The following is a 12,431-nucleotide window of genomic DNA, read 5'->3' on the forward strand; positions in this document are numbered from 1 at the left end:
TATTCAATAGCAGACCATTAGAGAGCTATTTGATATGCCTCTGGAGGAGCCTTCTGGTTCATCTGCACCCTCTGCCCCGGAGGAAGAAGAGGAGACTGTGGCCAACAAGCAGACTCTTATTCTGGAACAGGTAAAAGAAAAGAATGGGCAGTTCTAAAATAGGGGTATTGCTTAAAGAACCTGCTCTTTCATTATGCTGCTGAATTTGTCCACCAGAAAGAACTGTCTTCCAGATTGTAGCCAGCCTTTGATAGTTTTAAGTGTGTTACTTGGTTCACAGTATTTAGAGCTCTGAGTACTAAATTTGATTTGCTGCTGCTTTTTTATTTTTTAAAAGGATTTACTCTGTGTTAACAGGCTGTTTTTGAACTCTTGAGTTCAAGTAGTTCTCCAGCTTCAAAGGCACTGCTTCTTAATAATTCGTGTTGGTTAAGCCAAATTACAGATGTTTTCCTCTTCTGAGCTTAATATAATATTCTATATCCCTGAAATGCTAATAAGGAGAAAATAGCAACTATTAGGATTAAGTGATCTGATACATTTTAAATTTCCCAGTAGGTGGCCCTGCTGAAATCGGCCTGTAATCCTAGGCACTCTGGGAGTCTGAATTGGGAAGATCACAAATTCAAGCCCAGCTTGAACTACTTAGAGACCTAGCAACACACTGTCTCAGAATTAAAAAGTGGGCTGAGGATGTAAGCCAGTATAAAGATTCTGGGTTCAATTCTCAGCACCACCAAAAAAAATTTTTTTAAAAAGGTGCCTTGTGTATGATATGAGATGTTTTCCAAATACTTAAGTATAATAGAGTCCGTTGGAAAGGTTGTTCAAAGGGGTAATTGACTCTCTCTCAAAGTCAACTGAATCATAAGTATTTTGAGTATTGGTTATGGGAATGTTTTTTCAAAATTCTTCAGATGTAGACAGATGTTTAAGACCACAGGATACAGCGTCATCCTACTGAGTGCCTTCTTATTACTGGGCATGCTCTAGGCTATTTCCTCTCAGTGGATTCAGTATCCTTTGATACTCAGGAAGAGGTTAGTTAGAATTAATAGGTTTTCTTATGGCATCTTGGCACAGAAAGCAAATACAAGCTGGTTGTGGTGATGTATGCCTGTAATCATAGCAGTCTGGAAAGGTGAGGGAGATAAATTGCAAATTTGATCTCAGTCTGTGGAGTTTAGAATTTAAAAAAAGGATAGAGTGCGGCTGTGGATATAACTTAACGCAAAGGCCCCATATTCAATCTTCACTATTGCACTTTTCAAAAAAAAAAAGCTTGAATCCTACATATGTGTTTTTGTGTTGTTTTAAAAAACTAAGGCTAAGCTGGGGATTATAGCTCAGTGGTAAAGTGCCTGCCTGGCAAGCATGAGGTCATGAATTTGATCCCTGGTACCAAAAAAAAAAAAATCTAAGGCTAGCTAGAAGTGGTGGTGCACACCTGTAATCCCAGCACTCGGGAGGCTGAGGCAGGAGGATCATTGCAAGTTTAGGACCAGCCTAGGTTGCAAAATGAGCTCAAGGCCAGCCTCAACTACAGTGAAGACCCTACCTCAAAAAGACACAAAATAGGGCTGGGGATTTAGCTCAGTGGCATAAACGCCTGCATGGCAAGCGTGAGGCCGTGAGTTCGATCCCTGGTACCGCAAAAAAAAAGGGGGCGGGGGGAGATAAATAAAATAAACTAAGGTTAGGGGTTGGTGATACAGCTTAGTGGATAAGTCCCCGAGTTCAATTCCCAGTACCACCAAAAAAAAAAAAAAAAAAAAAAAAAAAAAAAAAAAATGCTAAGGCTAACTAATGCAAAGAAGTAGAGCCAAGGACGACTTCTTTCACCATGCGCTTGCAAAGCAGGCGCTTATGCCGCTGAGCTAAATCCCCAGCAGCCTAGCCAAGGACTTCTAAAATAGCTTTTATGTCAGTCCTGGGTCCTAGAATAGGTTGCTATCTTACAAACCTGGTTTAATATAAATTTGACCTCATTTTTTCTAGAATCAAATTATAGAATATGTTAAGTTCCTTAATTCATTTTTTTTTCTCTTCTAGGCCTTGTGTAGGGCAGAGGATGAAGAAGATATTCGTGCAGCCACCCAGGCCAAGGCTGAACAAGTGGCTGAACTTGCAGAATTTAATGAGAATGATGGGTTTACTGTTGGTGAGGGAGAGGAAGCCAGTCGGGTTGGAGCTGATGATGAGGAGATGTCCCGTGCTGAGCAAGAGATTGCTGCCCTTGTGGAACAGGTCCATATTGGAGCCACTAATTTTTGCTCTCATCCTTTATAACATTTTCTCCTGGGTTTAAGACCCTTCTGGGAGTCCTAGACACGAGATCTTTAGTTGATCTCTCTGCTTCTCTCTGTAGCTGACCCCCATTGAGCGATATGCCATGAAATTCCTGGAAGCCTCTTTGGAAGAAGTGAGCAGAGAGGAGCTCAAACAGGCAGAAGTGAGTATTTCTAGGGTGGGCTGTTTGTAGTGGAAAGCTGCTGTTTACTACTCACTCTGCTCTACTTGAATCTTACTGAACACCCTTGGGGGCTATGTTTTTGGTAGGAACAAGTGGAAGCTGCACGAAAAGACCTGGACCAAGCCAAGGAGGAGGTGTTCCGCCTACCCCAAGAACAGGAAGAGGGGCCAGGGGCTGGGGATGAGATTTCCTGTGGCACTAGTGGAGGCAGCCACCGGCGCAATAAGAAGGTCAAGGCCCCTGAGAGGCTGGGGACTCGTGTCAGTGAGCGTCTTCGTGGAGCCCGGACGGAGACTCAAGGGACAAATCACACTCCTGTCACTTCTACCCATCATATCCGCAGCACTTCCACTCCCCCTCGCTGTAGTCCTGCCAAGGAACGAGTTGCCAGGCCAGCATCTAGGCCTCGGCCTACTCAGGCTTCAGCTCCTACTGTAGTTCCTGCCCCAATCCCTGTCTCAATACCCTTTTCAGCCCCAAATCCTGTAACTGTGCTTCCTGTCCATATCTCACCATCTCCCCCACCACCTCTGCAGATTGCTCCATCTTCTGCCTGTACCCCTCCTGCTGCCTGTTCTCCTCCACCACCTCCTCATACCCCACCACCAGCCCAGACTTCTCTCTTAACTCCTGCTTCTCCTCTTCTGCTTGATTCACCTTCTGTACCCATCTCTTCTCCAGTTACTAATCTCTCATTGGGCTTGGGGCCTGAAGCAGAACTTTGTGCACAAGCATTGGCATCTACGGAGCCCCTGGAGATGGCTGGTATGACCAGTTCTGAGATTTCCCCACTTCCTCTTATGTCCCCTAAGGATCTGTTGCCAGTTGCTCTTGAGGTCCTACCTGTGTTAGAGAAGAACCTTCCTCTCATCTCTTCTGCACCTAGCCCAACCCCAGAGGCTGGCAGCATCCCCAATGGTCAGGAGCAAGAGGTACGAGATCTTGCTGAGGGGACCATCACAGAACTGGATCATGAGCAGCTGCCCACAGGTTTGAGTGAGAGCAATGGACTGGAGCTCCCACCTTCACTACCATCTGATGAGCCACTCCAGGAGGCTGATAGGACCTTGGAAGAATTGGTAGAGGTTCAGACCCCAACTTCCAGCCCAGAGAAGTCACAAGAACTTGCTACAGCTGAAATTACAGCTCCATCAACCTCATCTTCTGTCACCTCCTCTCCTGAGGGTCCTTCACCTGTCCGGCCCCCTCGGCGTCGCACCAGTGCTGATGTAGAAATTAGGGGTCAGGGGACTGGTCGACCAGGACAACCTCCAGGCCCCAAAGTGCTTCGAAAGCTGCCAGGACGGCTTGTAACTGTGGTGGAGGAAAAGGAACTTGTGAGGCGACGTCGTCAACAGCGGGGAACTGCCAGCACCTTAGTGCCTGGGGCCTCGGAGATTAGTGCCAGCCCAGGAAGCCCATCTACCCGCAGCATGTCCGGGCCAGAGTCCTCACCTCCCAACAGTGGGCCCGGTGAAGCTGTTCCCTCATCTTCACTGCCCACCGCAATTCAACCCTTCATAGCTCGGCGTCACATTGAGCTAGGGGTGGCTGAAAGGGACAGCCCAGAAAATGGAGAAGGAGCACTGCTTGCCATCTCTCCACCTGCTGTGAAACGTCGGAGGGGGAGGCCTCCCAAAAAGAACAGGTCTCCAGCAGATGTTGGGCGAGGGGTGGATGAAGCATTTTCATCCATCTCTAAAGGAAAAACCAATGGGACTGACCCAGTCCCTGGGGCTGAGACCCTAATTGTTGTAGACCCTGTCCTGCAGCCTCAGCTTATTCCTGAATCTCAGCCTCCTGGACCTCCACCAGCTCACCAACCAGAGCCTATCATCCTGTCACCTGTGGAGAAAAGAAGGCGTGGCCGGCCCCCCAAGGCACGAGATTTGTCCATTCCTGGGACCATTTCCTCTGCAGGGGATGGCAGTTTAGAGAGCCGGACACAGCAACTCCCACAACCCCCACCTCCACCCCCACCACTGCTAACCTGTCCTACTGCTCCTGTCGCCAACACTGTCACCACGGTCACCATTTCGATGTCCCCGCCTAAGCGGAAGCGGGGCCGACCTCCCAAGAATCCACCGTCACCTCGAGCCAGCCAACTCCCAGTATTGGACCGTGACAGCTCTTCCGTCCTTGAGAGCTGTGGATTAGGGAGGCGGCGGCTACCCCAGGGCCAGGGGGAAAGTGAGGGTAGCTCTTCTGATGAGGATGGAAGCCGCCCTCTCACCCGCCTGGCTCGCCTGCGACTTGAAGCAGAGGGAGTTCGGGGACGAAAGAATGAAGGGTCCATGGTGGTAGCTGTAATTCAAGATGATCTGGATGTAGCAGATAGTGGGCCAGGCGGGTTAGAATTGACCCCTCCTGTGGTCTCATTAGCCCCAAAACTGCGCTCGACCCGGCTTCGCCCAGGGTCTTTAGTACCCCCGCTAGAGACTGAAAAGGTGCCTCGTAAACGGGCAGGGGCCCCAGTTGGTGGGGGTCCGGGTTTGGCAAAACGGGGCCGAGCACAACCTCCAAGTCCCCTGGAGCCTGAGGGTTCAGTAGAAGAGTCTGAGGCTGAAGCCTCAGGTGAGGAAGAAGAAGGGGATGGAACCCTACGCCGCCGGCCTGGCCCCCGCAGGCTCGTTGGGACCACCAACCAAGGGGACCAACGCATCCTGCGAAGCAGTGCCCCGCCCCTCTTGTCTGGCCCTGCCATTAGTCACAGAGGCCGGAAGGCCAAGACGTGAGTGGGTTGCTCTTCCACCTAGGCTTTCCACCATGGCCACTCCATCCTCCATGACCAGGCCTGACTCTTAACCACTACTTGAAGTCTTGAGGGGGAAAGCCTCCAGGGAGACATATGGGCCTTCACCCTTCTTTCCACCAAAGTAGGGGGTAGGCAACTGGTTGTCATGGAAATGGGGGCTCATCACAATCCTCCTCCCCTCCTACACAGTGGCTGGGCAGTGTTAAGGGTGGCAAGATAGTCTTTGCCCCACCCCCTTGTACTTGATTCCCCAGCTATCTTTCATAGCTCCACATCCTTAGGGAAAAGGGGAGGGGCTTCTCTACAATGAGTTTTTTTTCTTTTTTCTTTTTTTTTAAGGAGAAAAAATAATAAACTTAGTTTCTGTACAAGCATCCGCGTAAGGAAGCTTCTGATTTTCTGGTGTGGAGGGTTGGGTGGGAACTTGGGCATTGGTTTTTCTCCCCTTCCTCTTGCAAAGACCCTTGTATCTGATCTATACTCCTGGGTTGTACACTTGTGAGGCAGAAACCTCTACTCTCAAGAAGAGGGAAGACTGGCAAACCTTAGCTGCTGGTAGGGCTTGTTTCTCTAAATTCTTAGTTGTAAGTCACTCAGACACAGTCCTCTTCCCTGCTTCTGTTGCTTTGGTTGCTGATCTTCCTCAGAGCTTTCCAGTGCCTCAGCCTTTTTCCTTTTAACCAACCCTCTGTTCAAGTGCTTTCTCCAGAAGAAAGGCATCTTACTTACCTACAACTAGCTTCATCCTGCAGCCCTCCCTTCTCCATCTAGCCAAACTGGTTTGAGTCAGCCACACTCCCTCCCCAGCTCCTGGGGCTCTTCAGATGATGGCTGGCCACTCAGCCCCACCCCTGGGCTTGGAGCCCTGAGTCAGCTCCATCTTCACCTGAGCCAAATCAAACCTGAGGCTGGAGCCGAAACTCAGAGTTCCTCAATGCCTATAGCCAGGTAAGAGCCCCTGTTCATGTTCACTTCTTTGTCTTTGAGTCCCTGGGCCCTTTCTTTGGGTTCTTCCCTTGGTGACTATCTTTTTCTCATCTTTTTTTCCCCATACCTAACCTGCAGCTTTGTGGCACACATCATTCTTTGCTCTCTGCTTATTTTGCCTCTTGTATCCTTACTGTCTTGTTTTCAGGAACTGTAGGAGTTATTTTTGTCTAGCTATAATGGAATGGTTGGATGAGACTGTCGAGGTAGTTTGATACTGAAGCTTACAGGGCCTGAGAAATGAGTAGGGTATCATGCAAGTTTCTGTGAGGATAATAATGGCATTTAGACTATTTAATGTTTTGTGTGGTCTGTAGAGAGTGGGTGGCAAGAAGTCAGTATAGGAAAAAGTTTTTGCCCAACTTGGAGAAATAAGGACTTTCTGGTGTTTCATCAGTTGTAACAAAGGATTTAGATGTGTACTTTTTCCTGTTCTCCATCTCTGCCACTGATACTTTAATATGAAATAGTTGCTTATTGCAATGGAGTGCAGGATTAGGGTGCTACTCATTGATTCCTCAATACTCAGCCTCTAGAGGGAACTTCAGGGAACTTCATGACCTTTGAAATAAAGTTTATTTTACTTTCTTTTGCCTTTTGAGATAGGGTCTTACTGTGTAGTTCATGCTGGCCCTGAACTCATAATGACCCTCCTTTAGCCTTCCAAGTGCTGGGATTATAGGCGTGCACCACCATGGCTGGCTGAAATAGCATTTAAAACTACTTGGTTTTAAGTGTTTAATATTTGTATCTCCTGCTTCTTAGTTGTAGTTTTCAAAACAGTAATAGGTATGTATACTTCTGCTTGTCTCTAAGACTCAGAATTTAAACTGAGGGAAAAGGATTCTAGCCACATACTTCCTTTCCTGGTCTGAGTCAGTAGTGGAATTTCCAAGTAAGGCAGCATTCCTTAGAGATGAATCAGGCTATGAGGACATCAGAGAGGGGTGGAGTCAGCAAGCCAGGTCAAGGACTCATTTGTTGGGTTTACAAGTACCTTGACTGTATCGCCCACAGGTGATGCAGGACGAGGAGAAGGCAGTGGAGATTGTGGTGAGCAACATGACAACTGCTCATTCTCCATCCCCCATCCGCGGCTGCTGGCTCCGCCTCCGCTGCTTGGCAGCTACTAGCATTATCTGTGGCTGCTCTTGCCTGGGAGTCATGGCTCTTGTGTTTGCCATCAAGGTGAGGAATGCAGTTTTTGTGGGAGTGGGGTTGGGTATAAGGCAATGGTCTTGAGTGTCTGACTTGGCTATATTGATAGAACAGTTACTAAATACCTATCACTGCTTGTGTCTGGACCTAGTGCAAGAATAGTAAGATAGGATCCCACCTGTCAGAGGACTTTTCTATGAAACAGTTGGCAGTGAAAATAATTACTGGGAGAATTGAGTTTATTAGTATCATGATAGAGGAAGCACAGGGTACTCAGAAGAGCAGGAGATGTATGAGCTTTGATAATGTAGATGATCGTGAAGGCATCCCTGGGGGAGGTGACAGCAAAGTAATCTTAAAGGATTCGTAAATAAGGGTGAAAGGACATTCTAGAAAAAAGCAGTGTATATCAAGACCTGGAGTATTCAGCATGATTGGTTTATTGAGAGAGGAAGCCAGATAATCCAGATTGTATAGGGCCTCTTTAATTCTATGCATAAGAATTTTGAATTTATCTGCAAAGTACTAGGGAGTCATTGAAAGTTTTTGCAGGATGTGAGTGATGTGGTTAGATTTGTGTTTCAGAAAAATTCATTGGCAAGGCCTACATGGAGGGTGAGAGTCTGGAAGAGCCAAGTGTGGTGAGGCATGCCTATAATCCCAGCACTTAGTAGACTGAGGCAGGAGAATTGCCACAAGTTTGAGGCTATTCTAGGCAACATAGTAAGTTCAAGGCCAGCCTGAACTATATAGTGAGATCCTATTTCACTAAACAAAAAAATCTACAAGAAGTATTGGGGTCTTTGAAAGGGCTTCAGTTGGATATACACACCTATTGTGTTTCTTTTGTTTTTGGTGTTTTTGTGTATGTGTGGGGTTGGTTGGTTTATTTTTGAGGTGCTTGGGATTGAACCTGGCATCTTACTAGGCAAGTGTTCTATGGCTGAGTTGTATACCCAGCACACAGGTGTACCTTTTGAAAGATGACTCAGTCTGATTTAAACATGCTGAAATTTTCTTACCTCTGGATATATTTTTTGTTTTGATACAGGGTCTCACTATGTAGTTCAGGCTGGCCTTGGACTCTCACTGTGTAACAAAGACTGGTGATCACAGTGATCCTCTTTCCCCAGCCTCCCAAGTGCTGGGGTTGCAGGTATGTGCCACCACAGCTGACCCTAGACTCTAGATGTTTTTAACAAACTATTTCAGGACTGGGTATAGTTCAGTGGCAGAGTAAGTTTCCCTAAAGTGTGAAGCCATGGATTCTATCCCCAACCCAACTAAAAAGAAAAAACAATCACAAATATCTCTGTCACCGTAAGAATTTCTGGCTTTTAAACGGGATTGCCGCACAGTCCTATAATCTCAACACTCAGGAGGCTGAGGCAAGAGGATTGTGGAGTTTGAAGCAAGCCTGAATTAAATAGTGAGACCCTGTCCCAAAACCAAAAAATTCTCTGGCTTTTACTAGGGCAAAATCATAAAAAGGATCTCTAATGATAAGAAAGTTGTGTATATGGTATCTGACTAAATATGAGTCAAAAAACATGAATCAAAAATAATTCCAAATTCTGCTGGGTGTAGTGGCACACACCTATATAATTTCCAGCGTTTGGGAAGCTAAAGTGAGGATCATCAGGAGACCAAGACCAGCCTGCACAACAAAGACTTTGTTTTTAAAAAATAGCAACAGTTCTGGTTTCTGAGTGAATCTAGGATAGGTAGTAAAAAACAGAGAATAAAATAATAGACTTTCTTTGTGTATGATCGTTTTGTTTTGAGACGTCTTACTGTGTAGTCTAGGTTAGCTGGAGCCCAGGCTGGCCTTGAACTTGTGGTAATCATTCTGCCTCAGCCTTCCATGTGCTAAGATTATAGGCATGTGCCACCATGCCTAGGTCCTTATGTGTCATTTTGTGAGCTAACTGTGCTTTGAAAAGTAGGGTAAAAATGGCAACCTTGCTGGGTATAGTGTTGCACTCCTGTAATCACAGCACTTGGGAGACTGAGACATTAGGATCACTGCAAATTCAGGGCCAGTTGGGGCATAATAGTTCAAGACCAGCCTGAACTATAGCAAGACCCTGTCTCAAAAAACCAAACCAACTGGTGCCTGCTTGGCAAGAGCAATTCCTGTACCCAAAAACAAAAAACAAAACCAAACCTAAACCTTATTTTGCAGATGAAATACGAGAAACAACAAAGGAAGGCAAATAGGTGTGAGGTTTTGAGGTGTGATCAGTGGGGGAATGGACTGGGGCACTGGGTACTTTTGGGGCAGAAGTAGGGGGAAAACCTAACCAAGAACATGCCCCCACAGGCAGAAGAGCGACATAAGGCAGGCCGATTCGAGGAGGCAGTGCACTGGGGGGTCCGGTCCCGGAGGCTCATCCTGGCCAGCTTTGCCGTCTGGCTTGCTGTCCTCATTCTATGCCCTGTGCTGCTGTGGCTGCTTTCCTACGCCATCACTCAGGCTGAATGACCCTGACTGGCCTGTGCTGAGAGTCAGCTGAGACATGTTGGATCCAACAGTGCAACATTGCTAAGTTCTGGTGACAGCAGTGGTCCTTCTTGGCTGGAAGGGTGGGGCTTCTCTCAAGGGCCTTTGGAAGAGCTCTTCTAGCCTTTTATAACAAGAGCTAAGACTGGGGAGGGGTGATCAGCTGGCTCTGTTTCAATGCCCTCCACCTTCTCTCTATCCTGCTCCACTCCATCCTAGGGGCTTCTACCCAGAGGAGGGGGTTGAAGACCAGGCCTAATTTTATTAGAATTTGTTTTGTAATAAAAACCTCTTTTGGTGTTGAAATGCTCCTGTCTGATTATTCTCTCTATGCTTTCCCCTGGGCCTTTGATGAAGACCAGACTGGACACCTGACTGATGGCAGAACCCTGCAGCTGGTCTCGTGCTTCACTTAGCAACTCCATAAGAAGGAAACAATTTTTTTTTCCTTCTTCTGGAAGTTTCCAAAAAAAAAATAAGATTCCTTTCTTGGAAGACCCCACAGCTTTTCCCATATACATCAGCAGAAAGAATGAGGATGGAGAAGTATAGTAACAGAAGCTACTCTTCACTTGAATACTTATACCAGGCTGTATTCTAAATCTTTTACATTTTCAGTCCCCATATTGATTCATCGGTAGGTTTTTCATTTATAGGTGAGGAAATAGGCACAGAATTGCCTGAGGTCACTGAGCTAGTAGTGGCAGAACTGGATTGAACCCAAAACCTCTATATTGAGTTATAATCCCAGACCTTTTTTTATTTTGTATTTTGAGGCAGGGTCTCATGTCACTGACTTGACCAAAATGGGCTTGAAGTTGGAGTCCACCTGCCTCAACCTCTCAAGAGTGTTGGGATTATGGGCACATACCACCATGCTCAATTTTGGATATTTGTGAACATATGCCCTGGGAATTACGATTACCTCATCATAATGTAGCAGAAAATGTAAAGGAATGAGAGATATGTGCACTGAAGAGATGATTAGGGGCACATGTGGCTGTTTTCAATGTTCAAAAGTGCTCTGGAAACCAAAAGTAATGAAGATTGACCCAGGATCTCATGCATAGTAGGCTAGTACTCTTACCACAGCTAGTTGCTCAGGCTGATACTTGTGTTCCTGCTTCAGCTTTCTGAATAGTTGATACTACTGGTGTGTTTTGCTACAGCTGGCTTGGTAACATTTTCTATAGCAATGTCTTTCCTAATTTAGGGTCTAGTTCAGAATCCTCACTGTGTTTAGTTGTCATGCCTTTTTATTTTAGTTTAATTTTTTTGTCTCTCTGAGACAGGATCTTGCTATATGGTTCAGGCTGGTCATGAGCTCACTTTGTAGCCCAGGCTGGTCTCAAAGTTACAATGATCCTCCTGCCTCAGCCTTCCAAATACTGGGATTTACAGGCGTGTACCACCATATCTGGCTGTCACGCCTCTTTAGTCTGCTTCAATTTTTGAATAGTTCTTGTTCTTTTTTGTCTTTCATGTTTTTGAAGCAAGGCCATTTCACAACAGAACACACATGAATGTTGGTTTGTCTTACTAGTAGTAATATTAACAATTTTGTTAATGTGTCATTTTTCCAAGGTAATGATCTTTTTTCCCCTTTGTAATTAAATATATAAACTTTTCTAGCAAATTTTCACCAGATGTCATATTTTTTTTGGAGAGGGCCTCACTGTGGTTGGCCTTGATTCTCCCAAGTGCTGTAGTTACAAGCATGTACCACTATTCACAGTTTGACCAGTGATTTTAATGCCTACTAATTTTGCCCAAATCACTTTTTACCATGAGATTTGCCAAATGTTGGTATCTCCCCGTCCCCCGCTCAGTACAAAGGAACTGATGATTAAACCAGGCAATCTATTACCAAGCATTGTCTCCAGCTCTTATTTACTTTCAAACATGGTGTCACCCAGGTGCTCAGGCTGGCCTTAAATTTGGGAATCTTTTGGCCTCAGGTTCCCTGACTCTTTTTACTATAAAGAAAATCTAGACCTCAGGATATAGTTGAGTGGTATGGTGCTGCCTATCAATGTGCAAGTCCCTGAGTTTAATCCGCATCTCGGTAAAACAAAAATTTTTTGTATTTTTTACTTAGAACTTTTAGGATTCACATGGTCTGAGTATGTTTTTTAATTTGGTTGTTATATGAGGTTATTATCATATTGAAATATGTTCCATTCACACCAGGAATGATGATGCATACCTGTAATCTCAGCACTTTTTTTTTTCTTTTACCGAATAAATAGTGTCATTTAATTTTTACCTTTTATTTTTTTATTTTAAAGAGTAAAATAGACAACAGAACAAACTAGATCAGAAGTAAACAATGTAAGTGACAGATTTCAAAGCAAAATAAGATGTCTACCATAGTTACTATAATGTCTGTTGTCTTCCAAATAGTTGTCCATCTTCACATACAATTCATACAAAACAAAATAGTATTAAACTGATCAGAACATGGTGATGAAGGCATTATGGGCCTTCAATACCAGACAATGGGAAAATCAACAATGGCTGCCATAATGTCTCTTGTTCTTGTCCACATTAGCTGT

General features: G+C 45.4%; 2 protein-coding genes across 4 annotated transcripts in view; both read left to right on the forward strand.

Moving 5' to 3' along the window:
- Srcap (Snf2 related CREBBP activator protein) overlaps nt 1–5,602 on the forward strand; it is a 46,307-nt gene extending 40,705 nt beyond the window's left edge. For all 3 annotated transcript variants that reach the window (XM_063226836.1, XM_063226838.1, XM_063226837.1), the window contains 4 exons: nt 11–130; nt 2,053–2,247; nt 2,369–2,452; nt 2,560–5,602. In XM_063226836.1, the coding sequence (XP_063082906.1) occupies nt 11–130; nt 2,053–2,247; nt 2,369–2,452; nt 2,560–5,208 (3,048 nt within the window). In that variant the 3' untranslated portion in view covers nt 5,209–5,602. The remainder of the gene's footprint in view (nt 1–10; nt 131–2,052; nt 2,248–2,368; nt 2,453–2,559) is intronic.
- A 53-nt stretch (nt 5,603–5,655) lies between these two features.
- On the forward strand, nt 5,656–10,182 carry Tmem265 (transmembrane protein 265). The gene is made up of 3 exons (XM_013141718.3): nt 5,656–6,176; nt 7,233–7,403; nt 9,697–10,182. The coding sequence occupies exons 2-3, from the start codon at nt 7,236–7,238 to the stop codon at nt 9,856–9,858; spliced, it is 330 nt and encodes a 109-aa protein (XP_012997172.1). The 5' UTR covers nt 5,656–6,176; nt 7,233–7,235; the 3' UTR covers nt 9,859–10,182.
- The last annotated feature ends 2,249 nt before the right edge of the window (nt 10,183–12,431 follow it).

This window comes from Cavia porcellus, unplaced genomic scaffold (genome assembly GCF_034190915.1).
Source record: "Cavia porcellus strain 051 isolate PalLab524CR breed Dunkin Hartley unplaced genomic scaffold, mCavPor4.1 scaffold_16, whole genome shotgun sequence".
Taxonomy (NCBI): domain Eukaryota; kingdom Metazoa; phylum Chordata; class Mammalia; order Rodentia; family Caviidae; genus Cavia; species Cavia porcellus.